The 26879-nt window shown below is 37.3% G+C and overlaps 10 protein-coding genes across 13 annotated transcripts; 4 read left to right on the plus strand and 6 right to left on the minus strand.

Annotated features, from left to right (window-relative positions):
• Positions 1-231: 231 nt before the first annotated feature.
• On the plus strand, positions 232-4435 carry USP (UDP-sugar pyrophosphorylase). Its single transcript, NM_124635.4, has 18 exons — positions 232-502; positions 802-934; positions 1036-1140; positions 1240-1356; positions 1462-1602; positions 1703-1802; positions 1881-2008; positions 2101-2172; positions 2253-2317; positions 2396-2456; positions 2548-2665; positions 2762-2886; positions 2967-3043; positions 3134-3239; positions 3312-3371; positions 3516-3596; positions 3711-3950; positions 4030-4435. The coding sequence occupies exons 2-18, from the start codon at positions 854-856 to the stop codon at positions 4195-4197; spliced, it is 1845 nt and encodes a 614-aa protein (NP_568775.1). The 5' UTR covers positions 232-502; positions 802-853; the 3' UTR covers positions 4198-4435.
• On the minus strand, positions 4417-6750 carry BETA-OHASE 2 (beta-carotene hydroxylase 2). 2 transcript variants are annotated; one of them, NM_124636.4, is made up of 7 exons: positions 6140-6750; positions 5996-6055; positions 5607-5678; positions 5379-5513; positions 4923-5048; positions 4764-4820; positions 4417-4624 (listed from the first exon to the last, which is right to left on the minus strand). In NM_124636.4, exons 1-7 carry the CDS (start codon positions 6509-6511, stop codon positions 4535-4537), a joined length of 912 nt encoding a protein of 303 aa, NP_200070.1. In that variant the 5' UTR covers positions 6512-6750; the 3' UTR covers positions 4417-4534. The 2 variants fall into 2 exon arrangements, with proteins under 2 accessions (NP_200070.1, NP_001119420.1); NM_001125948.1 differs by lacking the exons at positions 5379-5513; positions 5607-5678 and having other exon boundaries at positions 6140-6626.
• Positions 6751-7484: 734 nt separating this feature from the next.
• AT5G52580 (RabGAP/TBC domain-containing protein) lies at positions 7485-12675 on the plus strand. 3 transcript variants are annotated; one of them, NM_001203595.1, is made up of 16 exons: positions 7485-7744; positions 7908-8081; positions 8171-8222; positions 8312-8419; positions 8548-8632; positions 8922-8976; positions 9069-9512; positions 10190-10249; positions 10348-10398; positions 10480-10578; positions 10672-10782; positions 10937-11008; positions 11101-11217; positions 11418-11567; positions 11701-11801; positions 12148-12609. In NM_001203595.1, the coding sequence occupies exons 1-16, from the start codon at positions 7676-7678 to the stop codon at positions 12470-12472; spliced, it is 2073 nt and encodes a 690-aa protein (NP_001190524.1). In that variant the 5' UTR covers positions 7485-7675; the 3' UTR covers positions 12473-12609. The 3 variants fall into 3 exon arrangements, with proteins under 3 accessions (NP_001190524.1, NP_001331470.1, NP_200071.2); NM_001345001.1 differs by lacking the exon at positions 10348-10398 and having other exon boundaries at positions 7570-7744; positions 8294-8419; positions 12148-12675; NM_124637.3 differs by lacking the exon at positions 10348-10398 and having other exon boundaries at positions 7570-7744; positions 12148-12608.
• A 50-nt stretch (positions 12676-12725) lies between these two features.
• MYB82 (myb domain protein 82) lies at positions 12726-13730 on the minus strand. Its single transcript, NM_148121.3, has 3 exons — positions 13460-13730; positions 13237-13366; positions 12726-13163 (listed from the first exon to the last, which is right to left on the minus strand). Exons 1-3 carry the CDS (start codon positions 13590-13592, stop codon positions 12821-12823), a joined length of 606 nt encoding a protein of 201 aa, NP_680426.1. The 5' UTR covers positions 13593-13730; the 3' UTR covers positions 12726-12820.
• A 1109-nt stretch (positions 13731-14839) lies between these two features.
• Positions 14840-15224, minus strand: AT5G52605 (Defensin-like (DEFL) family protein; the record flags this gene model as incomplete). Its single annotated transcript, NM_001036986.1, has 2 exons — positions 14840-15051; positions 15164-15224. 2 exons carry the CDS (start codon positions 15222-15224, stop codon positions 14840-14842), a joined length of 273 nt encoding a protein of 90 aa, NP_001032063.1.
• An 822-nt stretch (positions 15225-16046) lies between these two features.
• On the minus strand, positions 16047-17102 carry AT5G52610 (F-box and associated interaction domains-containing protein; the record flags this gene model as incomplete). The annotated part of the gene is made up of 1 exon (NM_124639.1): positions 16047-17102. The coding sequence occupies one exon, from the start codon at positions 17100-17102 to the stop codon at positions 16047-16049; it is 1056 nt and encodes a 351-aa protein (NP_200073.1).
• A 1075-nt stretch (positions 17103-18177) lies between these two features.
• On the minus strand, positions 18178-19305 carry AT5G52620 (F-box associated ubiquitination effector family protein; the record flags this gene model as incomplete). Its single annotated transcript, NM_124640.1, has 1 exon — positions 18178-19305. The coding sequence occupies one exon, from the start codon at positions 19303-19305 to the stop codon at positions 18178-18180; it is 1128 nt and encodes a 375-aa protein (NP_200074.1).
• Positions 19306-19998: 693 nt separating this feature from the next.
• Positions 19999-21957, plus strand: MEF1 (mitochondrial RNAediting factor 1; the record flags this gene model as incomplete). The annotated part of the gene is made up of 1 exon (NM_124641.2): positions 19999-21957. One exon carries the CDS (start codon positions 19999-20001, stop codon positions 21763-21765), a length of 1767 nt encoding a protein of 588 aa, NP_200075.1. The 3' UTR covers positions 21766-21957.
• Positions 21958-22180: 223 nt separating this feature from the next.
• HSP90.1 (heat shock-like protein) lies at positions 22181-24771 on the plus strand (the record flags this gene model as incomplete). Its single annotated transcript, NM_124642.4, has 4 exons — positions 22181-22303; positions 22619-22760; positions 22846-23126; positions 23215-24771. The coding sequence occupies 4 exons, from the start codon at positions 22181-22183 to the stop codon at positions 24769-24771; spliced, it is 2103 nt and encodes a 700-aa protein (NP_200076.2).
• A 393-nt stretch (positions 24772-25164) lies between these two features.
• On the minus strand, positions 25165-26843 carry AT5G52650 (RNA binding Plectin/S10 domain-containing protein). The gene is made up of 5 exons (NM_124643.4): positions 26625-26843; positions 26462-26510; positions 25984-26263; positions 25757-25889; positions 25165-25479 (listed from the first exon to the last, which is right to left on the minus strand). Exons 1-5 carry the CDS (start codon positions 26625-26627, stop codon positions 25405-25407), a joined length of 540 nt encoding a protein of 179 aa, NP_200077.1. The 5' UTR covers positions 26628-26843; the 3' UTR covers positions 25165-25404.
• Between the last annotated feature and the right edge of the window lie 36 nt (positions 26844-26879).

Here is a 26879-nt window from a genome sequence, read left to right on the forward strand (position 1 = left end):
TGTATGAATGAACTGTCAAAAATAGAAAACCTCGTGGGCCTTTTCTGGGCTAAATCTTTTAGATTTTGATAGAAAATGTGGATGGGCTTTCATCGAGCTCCAGTTCCGCAGCGCTCTTCTCTAATATATCTTCTCCACGGTAATAATATGTTAGGTGGGCCATGTGTTATCAGAAAATTATTAAAATTGTGATTATTATTCGTAAATACATTGCTTAAAAAGTTAGTTAGATTTTGATTCGTTTCCACCAGACGAATCTTCGTAACGCATTTTCGTTGATTCACTTTCCAGCTTTATCTCAAACTCTCTCTCTGTCGTCTCGATCGATCTCCCAAATCTCAAATTCTGAATTGATTTTTTTTGTTTATAAACAAAGCAAACAAAACACATAATTTTGGTTCGGTCTTCTTCAATTTTCACCGACACAAACCCGTCTTTTCCTCTTCTCTCTCATTTCTATCAATTTTTCTCTACAATTCCCCAGTCGTCGAAGAAGCTACAGGTAAACCGATCTTCTCAATTTTCATCTCTTCTCGTCGCATTATGCTCATACCTCGCCGCGAGAGGATATCAAAAAGCGAGATTTGTTATTTTTGCATCCGAGAATTTTGGTTATGGATTACACAACCGAATTAATCGAAATTCTCTTTGTTCGTGTTTCCCTTGATCGCCACGAAAGTTTCAGATTTTTTTTTGGATTTCTTAACCGAATTTAGTTTAATCTTGCTCATGTTCTGTTTCATACCATGTTCTGAAATATTGTTTTTTTGAATCATACCTTTTGAAACTCATCGCCACCAGCTTGCAATTTGCTCGTGTTCTCTTCCATCATTCCTTTGTTAAGAGCCTCTTCATGGCTTCTACGGTTGATTCCAATTTCTTCTCATCCGTCCCAGCTCTTCACAGTAACCTCGGACTTTTGTCTCCTGATCAGGTTTCTATACTTCTGCACTCTGTTATATGTTTGTGTCTGGACTAGTGATCCATTCTTTTCTTATAATTGTCTTCCATTTCGTGATCTGGTTTTCGTGGCAGATCGAACTGGCGAAGATCTTATTAGAAAATGGTCAGAGTCATCTCTTCCAACAATGGCCTGAACTCGGTGTTGATGATAAAGAGAAGCTAGCTTTTTTCGATCAGGTTTTTTCTTTATGTTTTTTTTCTTACATCTCAGTGTTTTGATGAATGAACGTAGAAACAGGACTTAAGACATCGTTTTGGAATGAAAATGTTTATTAGATTGCTCGCTTAAATTCAAGCTATCCTGGAGGTTTAGCAGCATACATTAAGACTGCGAAAGAGCTTCTCGCTGATTCGAAAGTAGGGAAAAACCCATATGATGGTTTCTCTCCTTCTGTAAGTATCATCAAATCTTCTTTTTTTGTTGGTATGAATTCAAAAGTTCATTGTTTTATGTTGTCTCTGTTGGTTTTTAACAAAAGGTTCTTGTGGTTCTTGCAGGTCCCTTCAGGAGAAAATCTCACTTTTGGTACTGACAACTTCATCGAAATGGAAAAAAGAGGTGTCGTCGAAGCTAGGAATGCTGCTTTTGTTCTGGTTGCTGGTGGTCTTGGCGAGCGTCTTGGTTACAATGGAATCAAGGTACATAGTGAACAATGTTTCATTTACTTAATCACTTACCCGTAGATAGAATAGATAGACCTACAAACAGATTTGACCCAGTTATGAATCTATTTCTTAGGTGGCACTTCCAAGGGAGACAACTACAGGGACATGCTTCTTGCAGCATTACATTGAATCTATATTGGCTCTTCAAGAAGCTAGCAACAAGATCGATTCTGGTATGTTTCTAATTTTTTAAATCAACGTAAGTGAATAAGTACTTTTTCACATTCCTCAGTGATTGTATATTTCTGCAGATGGAAGTGAGAGAGACATTCCTTTCATTATTATGACATCTGATGATACTCATTCACGTACACTGGACCTGTTAGAGTTAAACTCTTATTTTGGAATGAAACCTACTCAAGTACATCTTCTAAAACAGGTAAAGGATCATCTATTGAGTTTCCTAGACAGATTTTATGAAAACGTAAAATGTTTTGAGAAATAATGCACTATTGGCTACCTTTTTTCTAGGAAAAAGTTGCATGTCTTGATGATAACGATGCCAGACTTGCATTAGACCCTCACAACAAATACAGTATCCAGGTACTTGTGTTCATGTTAACGTTTTCAAAGCTAGTACAAATATTTGCAGGCTGACCTGTCGTTTTCTTTGCTACTCATAGACAAAACCTCATGGACATGGTGATGTACATTCGCTTCTTTATTCCAGTGGCCTTCTTCATAAATGGTAGTTCATCTATCATATATATCTTTTAGTTTTATAAGTCTGTTGACTATAACAATTTTTTTTTTGTTGCAATTTCAGGCTTGAGGCTGGTTTAAAATGGGTTTTGTTTTTCCAAGATACAAATGGACTTCTCTTCAATGTTAGTAGCAGCGACTCAACTCTTGTGTCTTAAAGTATTCATACAATTTTTGATGGAAATTCACAATTCTTTAATGACTTCATTGGTTCAGGCAATTCCAGCTTCTTTGGGTGTGAGTGCTACCAAACAGTATCATGTTAACTCTCTCGCTGTTCCTCGCAAGGCGAAGGAAGCTATTGGAGGAATTAGTAAACTTACTCACGTTGATGGTAACTTTAGTGAATAGTAGAAATCCACACTTGCTCAGTGACACTTTTCATATTTTCCGTTTGATAATCGAGTGGATGGATTTAAATGGTTTCCAGGGAGATCTATGGTAATCAATGTGGAGTACAATCAACTTGATCCTCTACTTAGAGCATCTGGATTCCCTGATGGGGATGTTAATTGTGAGACGGGCTTCTCCCCATTCCCGGGAAATATTAATCAAGTGAGTGTTCTTCTACTCGACGAGACAAGATTTGTCTCTGATCAGGAAAATTTCAAGACTCTAAATATTTTTCAATGCAGTTGATTCTGGAACTTGGTCCCTACAAAGACGAGTTGCAAAAAACTGGAGGGGCCATTAAAGAGTTTGTTAATCCAAAGTAATTCTTCTTTTCTCCTCCCTTGAATCTTCAGTGTTTCTCAAAGTAGATGCTCTGACTTTGACATCTACTTTCTGGATTATATGATAGATACAAGGATAGCACCAAAACAGCATTTAAATCTTCGACTCGTCTAGAGTGTATGATGCAAGATTATCCAAAGACATTGCCTCCTACGGCACGAGTTGGATTCACGGTAATTGTTATCTGTAGAATATAACAGTACTTTCCTTATGCATGCTTGTTGTGACAGTAATTCTTCATGTAGGTGATGGATATATGGCTTGCTTATGCACCCGTAAAGAATAACCCTGAAGATGCTGCTAAGGTAAAATACTTAATAAACAGAGACAATAACTGATCAAGAAGGTTCATGTCTTAAACTGTAACCTGAATTTGAGAGGAATACCAAATATGAATGATGGTGCTTCCTTTCTGACTAATATAATACGTTTTCCCCTATCCACTGAAGGTACCAAAGGGAAACCCATATCATAGTGCTACTTCTGGAGAAATGGCGATTTATCGTGCTAACAGCCTCATTCTTCAAAAGGTAATTAGTACTCTCCAGAGAAACTTGATTCTAAATAAATCGGTTCGAATCAGACAATTCTTTCCATGATTATCTAAGCGACATCTATTTTCTATGGTTTTACGAATTCTTTAGGCTGGTGTCAAAGTGGAAGAGCCTGTGAAGCAAGTCTTGAATGGCCAAGAGGTTGAAGTATGGTCTCGTATCACATGGAAACCCAAATGGGGAATGATCTTCTCTGATATCAAAAAGAAAGTCAGCGGGAACTGCGAGGTCTCTCAGAGATCCACAATGGCAATCAAGGGTCGTAATGTATTTATCAAAGATCTCTCCTTGGACGGTGCTCTTATTGTAGATTCCATTGATGATGCAGAGGTATGTGATGTGTATTTGAAAGCTATCATATTCCATTGTTATCTCTTTGATTATCATCATATTAACATTGTGAAAACAGGTAAAACTTGGAGGTTTGATAAAGAACAATGGTTGGACCATGGAGAGTGTAGATTACAAGGACACATCGGTTCCAGAAGAAATAAGAATCAGAGGTTTTAGATTCAACAAAGTGGAGCAACTCGAAAAGAAGTTAACTCAACCTGGCAAATTTTCTGTTGAAGATTGAAGTTATCTTTGCACATTTATGTGACACTTTTTTAAAAAGTGTTATTTGGCAATATGATCAATTAGCAAATTAGCTATTTTTTTAAGAGAATGCCAAATGATCCATTAATTTGTCCTTCTAATGGAGAGCTTAATTCTTTCTTTCGTTTTGTTTCCAACGAAACACTTCCTTTTCTTTGTTTTTCAACAAAACCCGAATATATTGTTTCTTTATGTTTTTCTAAATCTTTATTAGCCTGACTCTTTCTTCTACGTCATTTTTTATATATACTAAAAGAAAGACTAGTCCCAAAATGTATTACAAAAACATCAAAGAAGTAAAATTGGGTTTGTAGCAATTAAGAGGTAGAAGAACCCTTGTTGTATAATTTGATTCTCCGGCTTATCTCTTTCTCCAACTCTTCTTTTCCTCCCACTTCTTCTACTTCCTGCACCATTCTCAAAATCCAATCCAAACCATATGCAAACAAAAAATAAAAATCAATTCACGTGTTAAACAAAAATAACATGCAAATTATCAATTGATATCTCATATGTTTATTTTTGAAAAGGGTTATATATTCTTGCCTTTGGTCCAAGAAACAGCCCATATGGTACACCTTTGAATTTGTCTGTGTGGTGTAGCTAAAAAGATAAAGCCATAATCGTTAGCAAAATTTTGTAAATCAATAATAACTATATGGAATGAAGAACGTTAAGAGCGTTGGTTAACGATGGTATTAAAACCTGGTGAGCGGCGGCGACCTTTCGAAGGTAAGGAACGTTGGCAATGGGACCTACAGGGAATCTCTTGTGCACAAGTCCATCGTGAACGAACATGTAAGCCATTCCAAACATCGTTATTCCCAGTCCCTGGTGATATTACAAACCAGTCAGCACAAAAAACAAGAAACAGATAGTACTCGTATAGTGGTTTCATTAGTCTAAGTACACCCAATCTTTCATGTTTGGACGGGTACTAGATGATAGGTCTCACCCAACTCACACGTTCACACTCTTTGTGGGACGGTGAAAAGAAAAAAAAAAACCACAAAAAATTTTCATACTTTCGGTTTCCGTGACTTTATTTAAAGAAGTCAAATACCAATTTACTATTGCTTCTCTCTTTATAGAAAAACAAAAGACTTTTGATCTTTTCTTTATAAGTTTCGGATATTGTCGAAAGAGAGAAAAAAGACTTACGGCACCGAAGCAGAGACCAGGAACAAGTCCTTTATTCAAGAATCCATAATAGAGTAGACCAATCGCAGGAACCGCGTTTGTTATAGCAAACACATCGTTTAACTCAAACGCTCCTTCTCTTGGTTTGTGATGTGACTGCCACAAACCAATAACCGGCTATGAATATTCTTAATTTGTTAGCAGTAAACCGGAAAAGAAAAACCAGAATAATGAGAAAAAATGAAATACCTCATGCATGTTCCATAAAGAATCATGCCAAAGAGCTCTATGAGCCCATCTTGCCCAAAACTCCATCCCAACCTAAAATTCAAATATACGAAAATATAAATGAATCGGAATAAGCATGGACATTGGCTTTTTACGGTTTAACTTGTTCTGGTTATTGAACTTCGTTTTTTTCGGATGTTAGAAAATAGGCTGAAAACAAATGTATTTTGATAAGTCTAGTTAAAAATAAAATTTCTTATGAATTTGTGGTTTAATTCTGTTTGTTTGCATAGAATTTTATTTAGTTTGAGTTATAAATAAAATTTGGTTCGGAATTAGATTGACATATTTCGGTTTGGTTTGGATTTTCCCACCCCAAAATGGGAATATAATGTAGGAATGAAACTTACGGCAGCACCAACGGAAAGAGCAAATGTACCAAACATCTCTAACACAGACACTTCACCTCCCTAAAAAAAATCAAATTTTTCACTTTTGGAAATTAGGACAAATAGTATTGAATTTTCGTTATTTATTTATTTATTATAATTTACCTTCATTTGCCAAGAAAATCGGTAATAAACAGCCATTATAGCCATAGAAGTGATACCAAAGCTCGACATCACAGCTGCTATTAAATAAGTGAACCTCTCTGATTTCTTCTTCTCCGCTTTCTTGAGAAGCCGCGACGTCATCAAGATCTCAGAAGAGCTTGTCGTGCTTTCTGGTTTGTTGTCATCGTCCATGGGAGAGCTTTGTTTCCGTTCTTCCACGACGAAACAAACGGTGAGAATCTTTCGACGTCGGAAGCCGTTGAATCTTAGAGATGGAGGGAAAACTGCGGTGGATATAGGGTGGTTTGCGGAGAAAGAAGAGCGGTTGAGTGGTTTGAGTGTTACGGCGATTGTTGATAGTCCTGCTGCCATGGAAGGAGTTCGTTGAGGTTTTATGAAACTTTAACGAAAGAGAGTTATAGAGACAAATATAAAGAGAAACACAAGGAGACTATTGTGTGGTAAAGCTTTGCAGAGAGAAGAGCTAAATGGAGAGAGGCCACATTTTTATTTTCTTTTACAAACAAATTATATAAAAACTATACCATTTTGTTTTTTTTATATGTTGAGTCAATTACAATAATATTGTTAATGTTTATAATAAGAAAAACATTTCGCAAAAGCAAGCATATAAACAAATACAAAAAGTGAGTTTATTAGAATTTGAGGTAAGGAGAGGTGATGGCCTGATGGGCCATTTTCTAGGATTTTCCCAAGTCATCGACAGCGAATCACTCCACTTCTATTTAATGGCTCCACGTGGCCTCTTCTTCCACCGAATAGGCAAGAGGAGTATCACCAACTTCCACATGTCCAATCCTTATTTGTTCATATTGTTTCATCAGATGACACTCTTCAAAGGTAAATGAGGTATTGCTTGACATGAAGCTTCTAGTTCTCGTTCTAAACTTGTGCGACTTAAAAAGGATCTCAAGTATACAACTACAGGTGGTTTAATTTACACAAGTTGTTTCCATGCATTTTCAAAACAGATTTCAGCTTGATTTGTAGTTTTGACAAGTTACTAACAAAACAAAATAGCAAAAGTTATGACTGAAATATATGAATGTGACTATGTGAGTGATCAGAGCCCAGAAAAGTTACTAAAAAGCCGCAGCATAAACTAATTGTTTAAAGTTACAGATCAATTTGCTTTGGTTTTAACTAAAAGGAAATATTAATTTGCTCTGTTTGATTAGTATGTTACTCAACTAAAAATATGCATTTCTGATAAATTCTGGTTAATGTGGTTCTGTTACACCAAATTCGCATTTTACTACTATAGTAAAGAAACTTATTTCGTATTATTCGGATTATTATAAAGTTGACTAAATTCGATTCGATTACAACTTGGTTCGGTTCGGTTCGGTTACAACGCCGACCTGTAATTAAAACCTTTTTAACTGCAAAATTAATGAAGATACACACACGTAATCGAATATTCTCAACGACGCGTAAGCTTCCTCTCTAATTACTTACTTCGTCTCCAGGGTAATCTGATCTCTCTCATCACCTCTCTCTTCTCCTGAAATCACCATGAGTATGGAAGCAACGGAGCTACAAGATCTCTCTGACGACGCCGATTACGCCGCTTCTCAACAACAAGTTTGTTATTCTGACTTTGTCCTTCTTCTCGTGCTTTCTCAATTTTGATTCAACAATTCGATCGTAATTTTCCGATAATAAATCTTCGCCAATGCGAATTTGAATCCATTATCTATTTGACTTGATCGTTTGATTGTGTTGCTATGGCTCTTGATTTTGTTAGGGATCGGCTAGTATGATGCGTAGCGATAGCGGAAAGAGAAGTTTACAAAGTGAACACGAAGACGCTGTATTGATTTATTTGAAAGATAACGTTGCAATTCATCCTACACAGTTCGCATCTGAGAGGATTAGTGGTAGATTGAAGTTGACTAAGCAAGACTCTGTTCTCTTTCTGGTAATCAATCACTGAAATTGATTGTTTGTTTGTATTAGTTTTGTATTCATTCACTTACTTGTTTCCATTTTTTGATATATGATGGCTAGTCGTGGATTCCGTACAAGGGACAAACATCAAATGCAAAGCTATCAGAGAAAGGTATTTAGGATTCCTTGAACTGAATTAGTATATGTTAGTATTGAAGATTAATGCTTTACCTTTGTTCTTAGTTTCTATATCTTTTCTAGACAGGAGTCTTTATACCATCACCGCGGTTCCGTTTACTGAAGTGAGGTCCATTAGGAGACACACTCCTGCTCTCGGATGGCAGTATGTAATTGTTGTCCTGTCTTCTGGTAAGCAAAACTTTTGGCTGTTGCTTTTTGTGAGATATATATAATGAATTACTATACGGGAGGGGGTTTCCCTTTTCCTTCTCGACAAGTCGAATGATTCAGACTTAATGGTTTAAAATGACCTGCAGGACTTGCATTTCCACCTCTGTACTTCTACAATGGAGGAGTCAGGGAGTTTCTGGCCATGGTGAAGCAGCATGTTTTTCTTGCAAGGTTTGTGTCTGATATGAGATAGTTTTTTGTTCTGTATTGATATTCTTATTTATAACCTGTCTTTATAGTCTGTTTCGGTTACTGTATGAAAGTAGCTTAGGAATGCACAGTGTCAATGTATTGACAGGCTTTTATAGCACTTGTTACTTACTCATTAGAGAGGTCTAACATGAAAACTTTTGGTTCACCCGAGTTTATTATCGTATGGAACTGGGTGGCTCGTTACATAGTTATGTCACAAAGAAAATATTCAGAATTCATAGTCTTACATGATACTAGCTTTTTATAGGTCGTCAGAAGATCAAAATGTGTTCATTGTGAATGATTTTCAGAGTCCCTTGCAGGTAATCATATCAGATCATCTCATGTTGGGTGCAGTGATGATTTTTTTTTAATTCTCTTATTGGCTAATACATTTTATCATAATATCCGATAGAGAACTTTGTCTTCATTGGAGCTGCCAAGTTCACTGCCTGTAGCAAGTGGACAATCCGTATACCCATTAGACGGAGGTTCTTCTAGTGAAAATCAAAGGAGAACAAGTTCAGATGTTGGTAATAGAGTATCTAGTGTTTCCCAGTCTGGCTTCAGAAAGCAAAAGAGTCATGATCCAACTCGGGATCTTTCAATCCATCTACTAGAGAAGTTTTCTCTGGTTACCAAATTTGCTCGAGATACAACTACTCAGCTGTTTTCGGAAAACAATGGCTTTGGTTCCATTGACAAGAGATGGAATAACCAACCCGTACATAGTTATCCTGAAAAGTTGTCGAACATTGCTGAGGAAAAGCATCATGAAATCCGTCATAGTTATTCTGAAAATGACCTTCTCAAGGATGACGAAATTTCTTATATTGATGTCCCTGCTGATCCCTTAGAGGTAACGATCATTTTTTTTGTTATAAGCATTACCATGTTGGTGGAAACTATATTGGTATATTGTGAACCATCCTGTGTACGCAACATCTAGTTTTTTTCGTCTCGTGGATAGATTGTCATTTATTCTAAAGCACAGGGTGAAATTTTTATATTACCTATTGACTAAATTCCATACATCATAGATTTTTTTCCTTGTGTCTGATTCATTCTAGATCCCCAATTGACAATTACCATGACCTTGGTACTCTAGTTATCCTACTGGGCATAATTCGAGTGCTTATATGGGTGGACTTATGCATGCATTTCAGTTGTGCTTGTACTTTCAATTAGTTGGAACACTACCTTAGATACTAGTGACTATTGAATTACAGCACTTTTGCTTGTTCTTGTTAAAGTTTGTTGGAAACACAGCGCTGAAAGTTCTTTTTATATATTCAAGGGCAATCACTTTGTAGACTAAGCAAGTTAAGCATTGATTAAAACGATCAGCTTTAGTTAATAATCACTTCTGCAATATATATGAATGATTCACCTTGTATAAGTAAGATAAACATTTACGGATGGAATGCTTTCTATGCTACCAAACACAACTGGCCACTTGTTACGACAAGTACATATAGAGTATGATACTTATGAATTTTTTGAAGATTATGCCATTTAATTCGTCCTATTTTGCAGTTTGATAAATTAAGTTTGATGTGGGGAAAACCAAGGCAACCACCAATGGGGCATAAAGAGGTAAGCCCTTCCGAATATTGCAATTTTTCAAAGTCTGGAAAGTTTAGAGAGGAAGCTTTCTTGGGTGCTGTGTTTTTTTTCTTAATACTAAATTTTAGAGAAGAAATGATATATCACCAAGCATTAAGTGTAGAATATCGACAGAGTATGTGCAACCTGGTAGAGAATATGGTTTGCTTCTTCGTATGCTATAAGCCTCTGTTTAAATTCAAACTTTTGCTGGTTCTTAGTTCACAGCATTGTTGGATTCTGAAGGGCGAGTTGTGGAATCAAAAGCTCTTCGGGAGAGAGTTTTCTATGGAGGCATTGAGCACCAGTTGCGTAGAGAGGTTAACTTTATATTTCATATGAAATTTTAACTTAAAATTAGGCTTGCGTGATTATATGCAGATTAATTTTGGAACTTGGGATCATCATTGTAGGTATGGCCCTTTCTCTTGGGATATTATGCATATGACTCGACATATGCAGAGAGAGAATATCTTCGATCTGTCAAACGGATGGAATATGCAACATTGAAACAGCAGTGGCAGGTTCATTCATCATCATTTCTAGATTCTTTAATTGGCTATGTAGTTCTTTTGCCCAATGATGCCTGAGCTATTTACATAAAATTTTGAGGCGTTCCTAGAGTAGTTTATTTCCCTCATGTAGATGCACTTTTAACTAGTATATTTTTTTTGGCAGAGCATTTCCCCTGAACAAGCAAAAAGGTTCACAAAATATCGGGAGAGAAAAGGATTGATAGATAAAGATGTGGTAAGAAGAGTTTGAGAATTGTGATATATGTGGTGTGCCTTATTCACCGAATTCCTGTTGAGTTATTATATTCCTGGTTTCTTCTTGTGTAGGTAAGAACTGATAGGGCATTTGAATACTATGAAGGGGATGACAATCTACATGTCAATAGCATGCGTGATATTCTGTTGACCTACTCCTTCTACAATTTTGACCTGGGTTACTGCCAGGTACTCATCAGTTTTCAAAGTTCATTCTTAGCACTGAATTACAAGTTGGCGTTGTCCTTACTGTTATGAATCCATATTTTGGGTCGGTTGCCCCACTTAGCGTACAAAACAGAACTGCTGGACACTCTTCTATTTCTGGCTTTTGCTTTGAATTTTTCCATTGTGTTTAACTGACAAATGTTTTTTTATCTGGTTGTTAGGGAATGAGTGATTATCTGTCTCCTATCTTGTTCGTGATGGAGGATGAATCAGAATCTTTTTGGTGTTTCGTGGCACTGATGGAACGACTTGGACCCAACTTTAACCGTGACCAGAATGGGATGCATACTCAGCTCTTTGCACTCTCAAAGGTCTATAATTTTTTTTCTTCGAGAACCCCTCTACAATTTACATTTTGCATTTCTTCCTTTCTATCAGCATTCGGCATCAATGTTGGGGGATCTGAACCTGAAGCATTTCTTTTTCATTTTCACTGTCACACAGCTGGTAGAGTTGCTCGATAGCCCGCTACATAATTACTTTAAGGAGAATGACTGCTTGAATTACTTCTTCTGTTTCCGCTGGATTCTGATTCAGTTTAAAAGGTTTGTTTCTTCTTTTCTGCCTCTTTTTCGTTATTGGTTAGATGTTTGTACCACAACATCATTTTGGGATGGACAAAATTACTGCTACCCTACCAAAAATTGGGATATCATCTGTGATTAGTTAACCAGTTTACCTACCCATTTTGCAGTACTTGGCTCGAAACCCTTCCAATGTCTGACATATCTAAAGAAAATATACTGTCTAAAATACCTGAAATACGTTCCATAGCACTTTGAATGTGAATGACGAGAATTCCCAATATTATTTTCTTAATTTCAAGATTTTTTTTTGTTTCTTTTAAGTTTTTACTGTGTTGTATTTGATTCTGGTGACATTGTGTTTTAGGGAATTTGAGTATGAGAAGACAATGCAGCTGTGGGAGGTGATGTGGACCCACTACCTCTCGGAACATTTTCACCTATATGTTTGTGTGGCGGTCTTGAAGCGATGCCGCAGCAAGATAATGGGAGAACAGATGGATTTTGACACTCTCTTAAAGTTCATCAATGAGCTGTCTGGGCATATTGATCTCGATTCAACAGTCAGAGATGCCGAAGCACTTTGCATAGAAGCTGGTGAAAATGGTGCTGCTAGCATTCCTCCAGGAACCCCTCCTTCTCTACCCCTTGATGACGGTACCTTATATCCTCAGGAAGATGATGTTTTGTAAGTAATACGACTTTTCTTTTTTCTTCTGGACATGTTACCAAAATTTGGATTGCTTTTACTAGAAATCCCATACAATGATTAAGGCAAAGGACATAAGCTTTTTTTCTTTTTCCCACTTAATAATTACTCTGGTTCGCAAATCGCTAGGGATAAGTATTCTGCTGCATTGTGCTGCAGTTGCATAAGGTAAGAATACGATCCTCAGCGAATTAGGACTTGTCACAATTTAGGATTAATTCTTGCGTAGGCTACGTAACTCGATGTAAATTGTATAAGTAAAGCAATAATAACATAATGACTCGAAAAGTCTATGCAAGAATTTATCCTTCGAGATAAATCCAGGAAAGTCCTAAAGCAGAGGAAAGAAATCGGTAAAGGAAAAACATGGGTCAAACACGAGAGTGTTGTCTGGGTAGTGGGAAATAAGTGGCAAGGGAGATCCTACGTGGACGTCATAGCCAAAGTGGTTGGTCTCCTCCATCCAGGTATTGCTCTCCTCTTCTCCTCCTTCTCCATGGCTTCTTCTCAGTTCTGTAGACATAACTGGCTTATCCGTGAAAGGAGTGGCGCCGACGATTGATTCAGGTGCATTCTGTCTTCGGGAATTAGGTTTCTTGTTCAAATGAGTATTCCAGTAGTTCTTCACTTCATTGTCAGTACGACCTGGAAGGCGACCAGCGATCAACGACCATCTGATGGAAAAGAATAAGAAGTTAGTATCGGTAAACTTATGAGAGGGATGATCAGTGGTGAAAGAGGAAAGACCTGTTTCCAAGAAGCTTATGCATGCGGATGATAAGGTCTTGTTCTTGTGGTGACATGCTTCCTCTTTTGATATTTGGTCTTAGATAGTTCTTCCATCTCAGCCTACAGCTTTTTCCTCCTCTCTTCAACCCTGAAAAAAACATCATGCAGAAACACAAATTCTTTAATGTCCCAAAATCCCATCTCCCCTTTACTAGTAAACACAAAAATTTGGAAATCGAACCGGATCTACGAGAAATGTCTGCCCAGTTTCCTTCACCATGAGTCTCAACATAGCTTTTTAATATCATATCTTCTTCTGGTTTCCACAACCCTCTCTTCACGTAAGACTTCCCTTCTTCTCTTTTGCATTCCATCTTTTATTTTTTCTTCCACAGTTTTGCAAGTGAGTGAGGCTGTTTATTAACTATATACACAAAAAGTTTGAGGTTTCCAACTTTAACTCTTACATGTGGGGACTATCTACTAAAATTATTGAAGAGAAAAAGAGAACAGTGGTTTGCACTTTTCCGACAGTAACACTACTGTAAATTCGTGCAAACTAGAGCTGTAAAAGCTCTATTCCCTTGTTTTTATCCTCAACATTGTCACAAATTATTGGCTTTTAAGGCAAACATATAAGCACGGGAGATCAGAGGTTGAAGATTGCCATCAACCTCGATACATGCGTTAGTCCATTGCATTGCAGATACAGTTTGTGCGTTTACAGTTGTTGCGTTTCAAATATTCTTTCTCGCTCAAAATGCTTTTCCAATAGTCAAGACTAGTGTATAAGGGATAACAAATCAATATCTAAAAAATCTAAGAACGAAAAGAGAGGTATATGTCTAATATACATATTTGAGTGATATATGCATCTACGTCCTAGCTAGTTCTTAGTTTTCAGATTTTAATATTATGGAATTTGGTAACTTACATTTAAAAAGAAAACACGATTCAACTTATTTTCTTTTTTAATATGATATCATAAGATACACCACGATTAAAATCTGAAAATTCCATATAGGTCAATAACTTTCGAAAAACATTATAGTACCAAAAGATAATTATTACAACAAGAAACCATCTTTTTATTTTGTGTAACTTTTGTTTGGCTCACAAAGGGCATTCAAATTTTAGTACACAATGACATGCCTAGATCTCATTGATGTACCTTCCTATAAAAAATGAAGACTGAACAAAATATGTGGTATCATATTCGATTCATTATATCCACTTTGATCCGATCCAAAAATCTGTATAATCGTAAATTTGCGGAGCAAAACAAATAATAAAATTTAATATGTGCCAAATGTGAAACATATAACAAAAACTAAAATACCAAATTGGAATCTTTGAATATTTCTTAGTAAAATGTAGATTACTTTTAGTAGGAGTTTACTCTGTCGTATCAAACAGCAACTCATGCCTCTAGTTTTGTTTGCTATCATCATCATTGTTATTGTCTTTCATATAAAATAATAGCATTATGACTACTTTCTGACTGATAAAACTTCATAATTGCGTAATCATTTTCAAACAATGTAGTTAGATCTTTATTAATTTTCGAACAATTTATCTTTGTGTTATACGTATGACCCTTATTAATTTTACATGATGCATATTAACCGGAACAATTGCAATGACATATATGTTTATGTTCAAAAAGTTTGCAAAAACCTCCTGTTTCGCACCCTTCAATACAAAATTTCCAGCATTTCCCATCCTTCTCAGCATCATCATCGATGCCTGGAAGACACCTTCCAACACTCGGATGTTCTTTACAACATATCGATTTGTCTTCAAATATCCAGGGTGCGATGTGTTTTTGTCCATCTATTTGAATGGATCCTACATTTAATCAAAAATAATATTACATGAATTAATTTTCCAACATAAAAACTTCGGAAAAAAAGGTTAACGCTTTAGTGCTAAATACAAAAAAAACATAGTATACATAATACAATAGCAGCAAATAAAACAAAAGAGACAACATTTGTTCTAACCATTCTTCTCTTTTTTCTTTGTTAAATCAAAATATTAAGAATTTTTTGATATTTTTGTATTTGAATGAGAATGAAGAAGGAGTTGTTTCGTATTTATAATTAGAATTCTAACTATATTCAAGGGATCCTTCGAATTAACATTATCTCACATAATAAATTTGTAAGGAATACAATATATTTGGTCAACCAAATTAAAAACATGTTTCCAAAAAGATTGGATATTCCAACTTTGACTACATTATTACAAGACATACATGACTTATTTAGATAAACGTTTTTGGTAGTTTGCAAGGTAATGCAGACTAATATTTTCTGTGGGTTTATTCTGTCAAGAGATATGATTAGAGACTCATTCATTTCTCAATATTCCAATTCACTAGTTTAGGAAATTAATATAATCTTGAGGCTCACGCCTATTACTTGTATATAAACAAGCTCTGTATCTCTTTGTGAAATACATCAAACATACATCTTCTACATATCCGTTGTCGTAATATTCTTGTTTGAACTCTAAACCAAAACTTAGATCGGTTTGGTTTACTCGCCGGTTGTTGCGCTCTATGACGAACTTTTATATAAACTCGTTTACTCGCCGTTATTACAACTTACAACTTCTGCTCATATTATTTAATACTCATGCGGTGAAGAAGAAACAAGACGAGGAGATGAGCATATATTATTATTACATTAAAATTATTACAAAGGATTCACTTGGACAAGACTGACCAACATTTATATTTAAAAAAAAGAACTGACAAACATTATACGAAAGAAGAATCCATTAACTCATGTGATCATGCAAGATCATCACTCTTCTTGTTCTTATTACAATAACATAATACTTTCAACGTAATCCGTGAAAGTAAGCACTAAAGATGATCGATCTGAGCATCTGATCCCTCCGAGCCAAACTTCCCTTGAACGTTTCATCTTGAGATCAACATAGACAAGATAAATCTGATAAAATCGATCATGAGCTGTAACTATAAGCTCATCACTACCAGCAACAAAACCCACCGCACCTAGCCAAACAAGATCATACGAAAACATCTCTCGAGTTAAAACGATAGAAACCTTAGACCATTCTTGTTTCCCGGCATCTTCCAAAACCCATAAATCATACATGCTCATACTTTTTGCAGCAAGTAAAGCTAGTTTCCCTTGATAGTTCACAAGTTTAGAGTAACCAAAGTTCATATCATAAACATTACTAGCCCCGACCGGTATTTCAATGAAATCACCAAACTTTTCAGTAGCCACGTAGAATCTAACAAGCCTCAGTCCATGCGCCGTCTGAGCACCGTAATACACAACCCCATCGATGCATATTCCTCTGGTTGAGGGAGAAGGAATATTCTCAACCTCGATCATTTTCCATGAACCTTGACCTTCCAATGTAAACACTTCCAGTTTATAGGGAGATAATAAATATTGTTTTGAGAAAAACAAAACCTTGTATTGATAATTGATAGGATCATATCCCATATACCATTTCCTGAACTTTTGATGTGGAGCGGATTGGGGCACGAGTACACCCTTACGCGTGGCAGGATTGGATATCCACAGTTGAGACATGTATTCGACACATATCAAGCCATTGACACAATCAGGCGTATGAGAAGAATTATTGGCGCTGCATGTCGCCTTGGTAACCAAAGAAGGTTGGGATGACGAGAAGAAATGCCAACGACAAGATGTGAATATATCACGTAAAGCAAACATGACATATGGCTGACGAGTAGAGGATCGAGATTGGTATAAGTTGATGAAATATCGACTGCGGATGATTGTGGCCCAAAGCTTGCACACACATAGGCATCTAGCTAGGGGTTTCACAGGCAATCTTAAGAGAATTTCGACCAAAAGGTCTTCAGAAATCATACTTGATAAGAAAAAAGTTTAGTATTTTTTTTTTTTTTCTGTTTGATAAGATAGATAATCTATAAATCAAGATTCTATCTTATATATACAAATGCAATGGGAGAGTAATTTGCTTAGTCATTAATATATAAGATTGACTTGACTACATTTTTTTAAAAATGTATATTAATTAAATTCGTATCTAAATGATTAAGTCAATACAATTAATAACCGCGACTAGCTTTTTGTATATTACTCCCTCGGATTCATTTTGTAAGACTAGAAATGCGTGGTTTTAATACTACACTATATTATTTTGAAAAATTATTTTATTTACAATTTCTGTACTTAAAAAATATAAATGGAAATGAATAAGTGGATAATCATCTAAAATTATTTTAATTTTGAAATTTTGTTTAAAATAAAATATCGACTGTCGATCTGGTGAAACAGAGCTTGGACTGTCTTATTGTGTAGTCCGGTTGTTGCGCTCTATCTCTCTCCAAAGAAACAAAAAACGGTGGGTTGGACTTAATAATCCAAGCAATTAAGCTTGTTGTTCAAATTTTAATCACCACCTTTCTCAAAAGAGAGTGTTAAGCCTTTGACGAAGTATGAATCGTTAATTTGCACAAGAGTAAAGAATTATATGCGTGTCAAAGTTTTAGTGTTTGAGAATGATTATAAGCTGTCTTGATACTCAGTTAATCATCATATATATAAACAAGAAGAGTGAGTTCACAAGTGTAGATTTTATATTATACTTATTTTTGGTCAAAACCAAAGTGTAGATTTTTTTTTTTGAAGTTGGGGACAAAGAGACGGATGTCGTTTCGGGTATAAACCTATAATTTCTTAGAAACGAGAACACAAAATTGATAGAGAGATCTTAAAAAAACCTTATAGACTATAATATCATTTCCAAAGAGAAGTTTTATGAAAATGCATTTGATGGAAGGATATAAAACATTATCATGTGTTCAAGTAAAATAGAGAAGAAAACCTGGGAAAACAAATTGCCAACAAATGATGAAGCTCACAACAAAACTTGTCTGATGAAAAGTCACATTTCCAAGTAAACTACCTAGACTATGAGTTATATAAACTTGACATCTTCTGCATAGTCAACAAAGGTGTAAACTCTACTACTAAGATTCTTCTCTGACCCTTCAAAACCTTGGATTTCAACTTTTTCCAGAGTGTTTCTTTCGGGGTTGAAGTAGTAAACAAAGAAGGATTCCGATGTATAATCCATGGATAAAATAATTTCACCAGTAGCAGTCACTCCAACAACGGAAACATTGCCGTGAACGATATTCACCGGCAAAGTGTATTCACGTTTCAACCATTCTTCTTTCTCGGCATCTTCTAGAACCCACAACCACAACATAAGTACCTTCCACCGAAGCGGCTTTGGATAAATTTGATTATCCCATAAACAACTAAGCACGCATAATTTACCCTTGTAATTAATCAGTTTAGCAAGCGCAGGACAAAAGGTTACGTCAACATCCGCATTAAGAAACTTAAGTGTTTCATACCTTACATTAAAGGAAGCTATCTTCACACCACTGAACTGGAATTTGTTGCTAGCCATGTAATACAACACCCCATTGATGCATATCCCTTCACTTTCAGGATAATGGTCTACGAGACATCGGATACTCCTCCATGCTACTTTTCCAGTTCCTAATGTCAGAATATTTTCTGGATCAAAATGTGAACTGCTTGGTGTGATTACCTTGTATTTTTTGCCAATCGGATCATACCCTAATAAGCTGCTCAAATTGTTCATACTACTCCTTTGAGTTAATCTTGCGTATTGTCCCGTGCTAGGGTTACATATCACCGGCACTTCGCCTGTACGCGTATTAGGGAAATAGAGCAAACCAGAGACAAGGCCAAAAATCTCTTGTCCCATGTCTCTACGTAACTCCATATGAAAATCGGCTGATACTACAAGAGAATGATTCTCATCTGGAAACTGAGACTGAGGCGACGAGTACAAGCACCACTTATCAGAATTTTGAACCGCGAATAAGAGACGTGGACGACTCAAGGGCCTAGTAATTAGGAACAACTCAATGAAATCTTGACCTCTTAGTATAGATCCACAGAACTTGGATGCGAGACCAAACTTAGCGATTGAATTAGTAGACAATCTCGAGAGTATATCGAGAATGATATCAATCGGGATTGGATCTGATTTTCCTTCTCTTTCCATCGTACGTTTTTCAAAGATCGTGTATTTTGGATTTTGGTTCCAGTTCCAGTTCCAGTTCCAGTTCCAGACTTAACGTAGACGACAACCTAGGGTTCAAAGGCAATTCATTCATACCTAATGGGCCGAATGAATTCATGGGCCATGTTAGAGGCAACTAAAAGGCTGGACGAAACTATCTATTTTAGCCTTTTAGGGGAGGTAACGTATTAATGTCCCCAACTATCTTTTATAGGATGCATAGTTGGTTTTAACTAACATTAAAGGTGTTACTAACAATGGGCAATGATGGTAAAATTATAACGCAGTGGACACAATATAACTTAGCCATACCAATGCAAAGAATCTTGAAACTAGTATTAAACTCAGTCACGTATATGCTCTCCAGTCTATGCTTCGAAGAGCTTTCTTCTAATCCCATACGAAGAAGCTCTCTATGTTTTTCTAATTTAATCAGGCTTAGACAACTAGTTTCAAAGTCATAATTCTTGGTGTCTGAGTTGTCTTCCCTTTCCATCGAGTTTTTTAAAGATCGTGTCTTTTGGTTTCCAGTTCCAGACTACGTAGGCGACACTTCAGGGTTTCAAAGGCAATGGCACTAAAAGTCACTAATGGGCCTAACGACTTAATGGGCCTTGTGAAACGTTACCCAATAAGAGACCTGGTTTCTCACTGAGTTCAACCATCTTCTTCCCCATGGCTCTGAATTCTTCAGCTTTCTTCGTTCCATGTCACAATTACAATCAAATCTGTGATCTTCTTCTTTCTTCAGCTCGAACCAGATCAACTATTAAAGGACTTCAGCTTCATGGCTATGTCGTTAAATCAGGCCTTTCTCTTATCCCTCTCGTCGCTAACAACCTCATTAATTTCTACTCCAAATCACAGCTTCCGTTTGATTCTCGTCGAGCTTTTGAAGATAGCCCACAAAAAAGTTCGACGACTTGGAGTTCAATCATCTCTTGTTTTGCCCAGAACGAGCTTCCATGGATGTCACTCGAGTTTCTTAAAAAAATGATGGCGGGAAACCTTAGACCTGATGATCATGTTCTTCCATCAGCTACAAAGTCGTGTGCGATTTTGAGTCGTTGTGATATTGGTAGATCAGTTCATTGTCTATCGATGAAGACTGGGTATGATGCTGATGTGTTTGTGGGGAGTTCTTTGGTTGATATGTATGCGAAATGTGGAGAAATTGTTTATGCGAGGAAGATGTTCGACGAAATGCCTCAGAGAAATGTTGTTACTTGGAGTGGGATGATGTATGGGTATGCACAAATGGGTGAAAATGAGGAAGCTTTGTGGTTGTTTAAAGAAGCTTTGTTTGAGAATCTCGCTGTTAATGATTACTCGTTTTCGAGTGTTATTAGTGTTTGTGCAAATTCGACTCTACTTGAGTTAGGTAGACAGATTCATGGATTGAGTATTAAGTCTAGCTTTGATTCTTCTAGCTTTGTGGGAAGTTCTTTAGTCTCGTTGTATTCAAAGTGTGGTGTTCCTGAAGGAGCTTATCAAGTTTTTAACGAGGTGCCTGTGAAGAATCTCGGGATTTGGAACGCTATGCTCAAGGCGTATGCGCAACATTCACATACTCAAAAGGTTATTGAATTGTTCAAAAGGATGAAGCTTTCTGGAATGAAACCAAATTTCATAACTTTTTTGAATGTGCTCAATGCTTGTAGTCACGCGGGTCTAGTTGATGAAGGGAGATACTACTTTGATCAGATGAAAGAATCGAGGATTGAGCCGACGGATAAGCATTACGCTTCCTTGGTGGATATGTTAGGACGAGCTGGTAGATTACAAGAAGCACTTGAAGTTATCACTAATATGCCGATTGATCCCACGGAATCTGTATGGGGAGCTTTATTAACGAGTTGTACAGTCCACAAGAACACAGAGCTTGCAGCATTTGCAGCAGACAAGGTCTTCGAATTAGGACCAGTGAGTTCCGGTATGCACATTTCGTTATCCAATGCTTATGCAGCCGATGGTAGATTCGAAGACGCAGCTAAAGCTAGAAAATTGCTTCGAGACCGAGGGGAAAAGAAGGAAACAGGGCTAAGTTGGGTTGAAGAAAGGAACAAGGTTCATACATTTGCAGCTGGAGAAAGACGTCATGAGAAAAGCAAGGAGATATATGAGAAGCTGGCTGAGTTAGGGGAAGAGATGGAGAAAGCGGGTTACATTGCAGACACAAGCTATGTTCTGAGAGAAGTGGATGGTGACGAGAAGAATCAAACCATAAGGTATCATAGTGAGAGATTAGCTATTGCTTTTGGACTGATCACGTTTCCAGCTGATAGACCGATCCGAGTAATGAAGAATCTGCGTGTTTGCGGTGATTGCCATAACGCGATCAAGTTCATGTCCGTATGTACGAGACGAGTGATCATTGTGAGAGATAATAATCGGTTTCATCGGTTTGAAGATGGCAAGTGTTCTTGTAATGACTATTGGTGAAGAAGACAAATGAGAGTTGGTTTATATTTAACCATAATTTCATTCAGTTCACACTGAACCGGCGAAATTTCTTTGCCAGACCTATTCGGAATTGAAACAAGTGGAGTCTCGAAACGAAAAGAACTTTCTGGAATTCGTTTGCTCACAAAGCTAAAAACGGTTGATTTCATCGAAATACGGCGTCGTTTTCAAAGAACAATCCAGAAATCACTGGTTTTCCTTTATTTCAAAAGAAGAGACTAGAACTTTATTTCTCCTCTATAAAATCACTTTGTTTTTTCCTCTCTTCTTCATAAATCAACAAAACAATCACAAATCTCTCGAAACGCTCTCGAAGTTCCAAATTTTCTCTTAGCATTCTCTTTCGTTTCTCGTTTGCGTTGAATCAAAGTTCGTTGCGATGGCGGATGTTCAGATGGCTGATGCAGAGACTTTTGCTTTCCAAGCTGAGATTAACCAGCTTCTTAGCTTGATCATCAACACGTTCTACAGCAACAAAGAAATCTTCCTCCGTGAGCTCATCAGTAACTCTTCTGATGTAAGTTTCCCTTCAAATCTCTCTCTGCTCGGTGTGACTCGTCCGCTTCCTATTTTCTTGCATGTTGTTTGTTCTTTAATTCCTGGATTCGTTGATAGCGTTGGATTCGTAGGTTTAGCGTTGTGATTGCTTATTCAAATAAATCGTGATTTGGCTTGTGCATCACGTTAAGTTTAGAATTCTTAGCTTGTGCTCGATCTTCATGTGTTGTAGTTACATATATAGAACGGTTCTTGCTTCGATGTAGTCTTTGATTTACCCTAGAGGATTGAGGAAAGCTTCTGATTATCTTTGTTTATATGAATGGTTTTGTAGGCTCTTGACAAGATCCGATTTGAGAGCTTAACGGATAAGAGCAAGCTCGATGGACAGCCTGAACTCTTCATTAGATTGGTTCCTGACAAGTCTAATAAGACGCTCTCAATTATTGACAGTGGTATTGGCATGACCAAAGCAGGTAACGAATCAATGCCTAATAATCTCTCGTTGGTGAGATGTTTTAGTGTATGTGCTGTGGTTATGACTCTCTATTATTTTTTCAGATTTGGTGAACAACTTGGGAACCATTGCGAGGTCTGGAACAAAAGAGTTTATGGAGGCGCTTCAAGCTGGAGCTGATGTAAGCATGATAGGACAATTTGGTGTTGGTTTCTACTCTGCTTATCTTGTTGCAGAGAAGGTTGTTGTCACTACAAAGCACAATGATGATGAACAATACGTTTGGGAGTCTCAAGCTGGTGGTTCCTTCACTGTCACTAGGGATGTGGATGGGGAACCACTTGGTAGAGGAACTAAGATCACCCTCTTCCTTAAGGACGATCAGGTAAGGAATCGTAGCTTTGAGTGTTTTGGGGATTGTTTCTTTTCTTTTGGTGTTTTCTGTGTTCTTACAAGTGTGTTTATTCATGCAGCTTGAATACTTGGAGGAGAGGAGACTCAAAGACTTGGTGAAGAAGCACTCTGAGTTCATCAGTTACCCTATCTACCTTTGGACCGAGAAAACCACCGAGAAGGAGATCAGTGACGATGAGGATGAAGATGAACCAAAGAAAGAAAACGAAGGTGAGGTTGAAGAAGTTGATGAGGAGAAGGAGAAAGATGGTAAAAAGAAGAAGAAAATCAAGGAAGTCTCTCACGAGTGGGAACTCATCAACAAGCAGAAACCGATCTGGTTGAGGAAGCCAGAAGAGATCACTAAGGAAGAGTATGCTGCTTTCTACAAGAGCTTGACCAATGACTGGGAAGATCACTTAGCCGTGAAACACTTCTCAGTGGAGGGTCAGCTAGAATTCAAGGCCATTCTCTTTGTACCAAAGAGAGCTCCGTTTGATCTCTTTGACACGAGGAAGAAGTTGAACAACATCAAGCTTTATGTCAGGAGGGTGTTCATTATGGACAACTGTGAAGAGCTAATCCCAGAGTACCTCAGCTTTGTGAAAGGTGTTGTTGACTCTGATGACTTGCCACTCAACATCTCTCGTGAGACGCTTCAACAGAACAAGATCCTTAAGGTGATCAGGAAGAATCTAGTGAAGAAGTGCATTGAGATGTTCAACGAGATTGCTGAGAACAAAGAGGACTACACCAAATTCTATGAGGCTTTCTCCAAGAATCTCAAATTGGGTATCCATGAAGACAGTCAGAACAGGGGAAAGATTGCTGATCTTCTACGGTACCACTCCACAAAGAGTGGTGATGAAATGACGAGCTTCAAAGATTACGTCACAAGGATGAAGGAAGGTCAAAAGGACATTTTCTACATCACTGGTGAAAGCAAAAAGGCGGTGGAGAATTCTCCCTTCTTGGAGAGGCTGAAGAAGAGAGGATACGAGGTACTTTACATGGTGGATGCGATTGACGAATACGCTGTTGGACAATTGAAGGAGTATGACGGTAAGAAACTTGTTTCTGCGACTAAAGAAGGCCTCAAACTTGAAGATGAGACCGAAGAAGAGAAGAAAAAGAGGGAAGAGAAGAAGAAGTCCTTCGAGAATCTGTGCAAGACGATTAAGGAAATTCTCGGGGACAAGGTTGAGAAGGTTGTGGTCTCAGACAGGATTGTGGACTCTCCCTGCTGTCTAGTAACTGGTGAATATGGATGGACTGCAAATATGGAGAGGATTATGAAGGCACAGGCGTTGAGAGATAGCAGCATGAGTGGTTACATGTCGAGCAAGAAAACAATGGAGATCAACCCCGACAACGGTATAATGGAGGAGCTCAGGAAGAGAGCTGAAGCAGACAAGAATGACAAGTCTGTTAAAGATCTTGTCATGTTGCTGTATGAGACAGCTTTGTTGACGTCTGGATTCAGTCTTGATGAACCGAACACTTTTGCTGCTAGGATTCACAGGATGTTGAAGTTGGGTCTGAGTATTGATGAGGATGAGAACGTTGAGGAAGATGGTGATATGCCTGAGTTGGAGGAGGACGCTGCTGAAGAGAGCAAGATGGAGGAAGTCGACTAAGAGATGAAGAAATTGCTCTTATGGTTCTGAAAACTTCTAATATGTCGAGTTGTTCTGAGTTTTAAGATTTTCCAAAATGTCTTTGTCTTTTTTTTTATATCTTTAGAGTTACTTGAACATTGTGACTACTTCTAGGGTTGGGTTTGTGTCAGGTCTGTTATATCGTGTGGTGGGTCTGTCTAATACTGATTCAAGTTTTTGTTATTCAGCTAAGGAACTTTTCTTGTTTCTGAACAAATCTTTTGGTTCCCTAGAGTAAAACTTGACTTCCAAAAGATAGACTTCCTAAGATCACTGGAATAGATAGGAGTGACAACTTGACGTGAAAGGTAGCTTGGCTATAGTAATTTTAGATCTGACAAAACGAGATCAAGAAGTTAATAATTTTCACAACACCAATTTGTTATCGCTTAAAGGTTGATTGATTTGTTCAATAGGGGGAATCATATTCTCGCATGCTCGAAAAGGGGAGAGAAGATGGAATGAACATAACTTTAAATCGGATGTTTGATTCAACAACAAAACTAAACTCAGATAGAGATTATGAAGGATTCCGGAATCTGAATTACAAAAGCAAAATTTAAAGCTGAAAACTCCTCCATGGTCTTACTGTCACCTAAAGACATTTCTTTTTCAAGGCAAACCTGAACCAGATGGTGCAGCTGCGCTGTAGCCACCAGCACCACGGCCAAAACCACGGCCACTTCCCTGATAAACAAGAAAGGATGTTAGAACAATGGCAACCAAACAAAGAGAAGGCGGGTAAATCAAATCACAAGGCAATTATATAACTATAGACTTTGAAACACTTCACAGCTAAAGTAAAAGATTTATGTTCCTTGTAACTAAAGTGATAAAGAGAGACTAAATATGTTCATGGTTTCTCAGGTTCAGGAGCTCTATGATAAAGACTTCAAGAGTAGCACATTATATGACGTTGGTGAGATAGAGAAGTAAATAGAAGGTATGGTCAGTGAGAATTTACTTGGAAAGATGGCTGGTAATCTGCGGGAGCTCCACCCTTTTCACCTCCAAACTCACCACCAGCTCGAGGACCTGCACGGTACCCATCACGGTCACCAAACCTGGGACGGTCTCCTCCTTCATGGCGAGGTCCTCTGAAATACAAAGAAACCCAAACCATGTCAAACAAATTAAAAAAAAAAAAAGTTTTTGCCAGACATGAAATGGGTTAAGCAAAGAGTTAATCACCTTGAGCGATCACCAGGTGGGCCACCAAATGGACGACCACCAGGCTTAGCTGACTTCTTCAAAGTAGCAGGAACAACATCAGATGGAAGATTAAGATAAGTTCTCAAGAACTCGATCCCTTCATTGGTCAAAAACCAATAGTAATGCATCCAGGCAAATGTCTCCCTAACATACTCCTTGGATTTGAAACTCTGCATAAGCTTAATCACTTGTAGGTTGGGGACATCGATCAACGGATGCTTAGCAAGATTGAAATCCTTCTTCGCAAAGCAAACTCCTTCTGCAAAAATCATAGAACATATGATAATCAACACAATGTTCACCTTCTAAGCCAAACATCATAATTGCTACCATAACTAGTTAACCTAAACTAGTTCAAAAATCACAATGTTCATCGGCATAAGCCTAAAAATGAATCAATTTACTCACAGAAGCTGAAGAAAACAGAGATCTAAGAACAAATTTAAGAAGAACGAACCTTTGAAGAGGTACTTGCAGATTTCTTTGCGGTTAGCCTCTGAGATAATCTGAGAGCAAGAAGGAAGAAGAAAATGGTCAAAATTCAACGAAACAACATTCTGAGACACCGGAGAATATGATGAGAATAGAGAAATAGATCAAAAGCAGAGCTTGTGTGTTACCATTGTATCGGTAGGAGATCTTGCTCGAGCAGAGAGTCGCACGGAACTTCGAGAGAGCAAAAAACTAGGGTTTTCGCAGGACTAGAGAAGACGATGACTTTATATGCTTTGTTTTGGGCCTATAATGAGTTCATTAAATATGGGCCTTAAGTTTGGGCAGTATCGGAGACTGAGAAACTCAAAATGATCTTGTCGAATTGAATTAAGAATTGGGGGTTTATCAAATTATTTGATGATAACTATATTTAATATTTT

This window comes from Arabidopsis thaliana, chromosome 5 (genome assembly GCF_000001735.4).
Source record: "Arabidopsis thaliana chromosome 5, partial sequence".
Lineage (NCBI taxonomy): Eukaryota > Viridiplantae > Streptophyta > Magnoliopsida > Brassicales > Brassicaceae > Arabidopsis > Arabidopsis thaliana.

Coding starts and splice junctions, on each gene's coding strand:
- MYB82 (NM_148121.3), bottom strand. CDS start 13,592: ATGGAATGCAAAAGAGAAGAAGGGAAGTCTTACGTGAAGAGAGGGTTG. Junction 13,367..13,459: donor AGACATTTCTCGTAGATCCG/GTTCGATTTCCA, acceptor TGTTTTTTTCAG/GGTTGAAGAGAGGAGGAAAA. Junction 13,164..13,236: donor CATAAGCTTCTTGGAAACAG/GTCTTTCCTCTT, acceptor CTTTTCCATCAG/ATGGTCGTTGATCGCTGGTC.
- AT5G52580 (NM_001203595.1), top strand. CDS start 7,676: ATGAGTATGGAAGCAACGGAGCTACAAGATCTCTCTGACGACGCCGAT. Junction 8,977..9,068: donor ATTTTCAGAGTCCCTTGCAG/GTAATCATATCA, acceptor AATATCCGATAG/AGAACTTTGTCTTCATTGGA. Junction 10,783..10,936: donor CATTGAAACAGCAGTGGCAG/GTTCATTCATCA, acceptor TTTTTTTGGCAG/AGCATTTCCCCTGAACAAGC.
- USP (NM_124635.4), top strand. CDS start 854: ATGGCTTCTACGGTTGATTCCAATTTCTTCTCATCCGTCCCAGCTCTT. Junction 1,141..1,239: donor AGCTAGCTTTTTTCGATCAG/GTTTTTTCTTTA, acceptor AATGTTTATTAG/ATTGCTCGCTTAAATTCAAG. Junction 3,372..3,515: donor ACCCTGAAGATGCTGCTAAG/GTAAAATACTTA, acceptor TATCCACTGAAG/GTACCAAAGGGAAACCCATA.
- AT5G52650 (NM_124643.4), bottom strand. Junction 25,890..25,983: donor CCACCTGGTGATCGCTCAAG/GTGATTAACTCT, acceptor TTTGTATTTCAG/AGGACCTCGCCATGAAGGAG. Junction 25,480..25,756: donor ATTACCAGCCATCTTTCCAA/GTAAATTCTCAC, acceptor CTTGTTTATCAG/GGAAGTGGCCGTGGTTTTGG.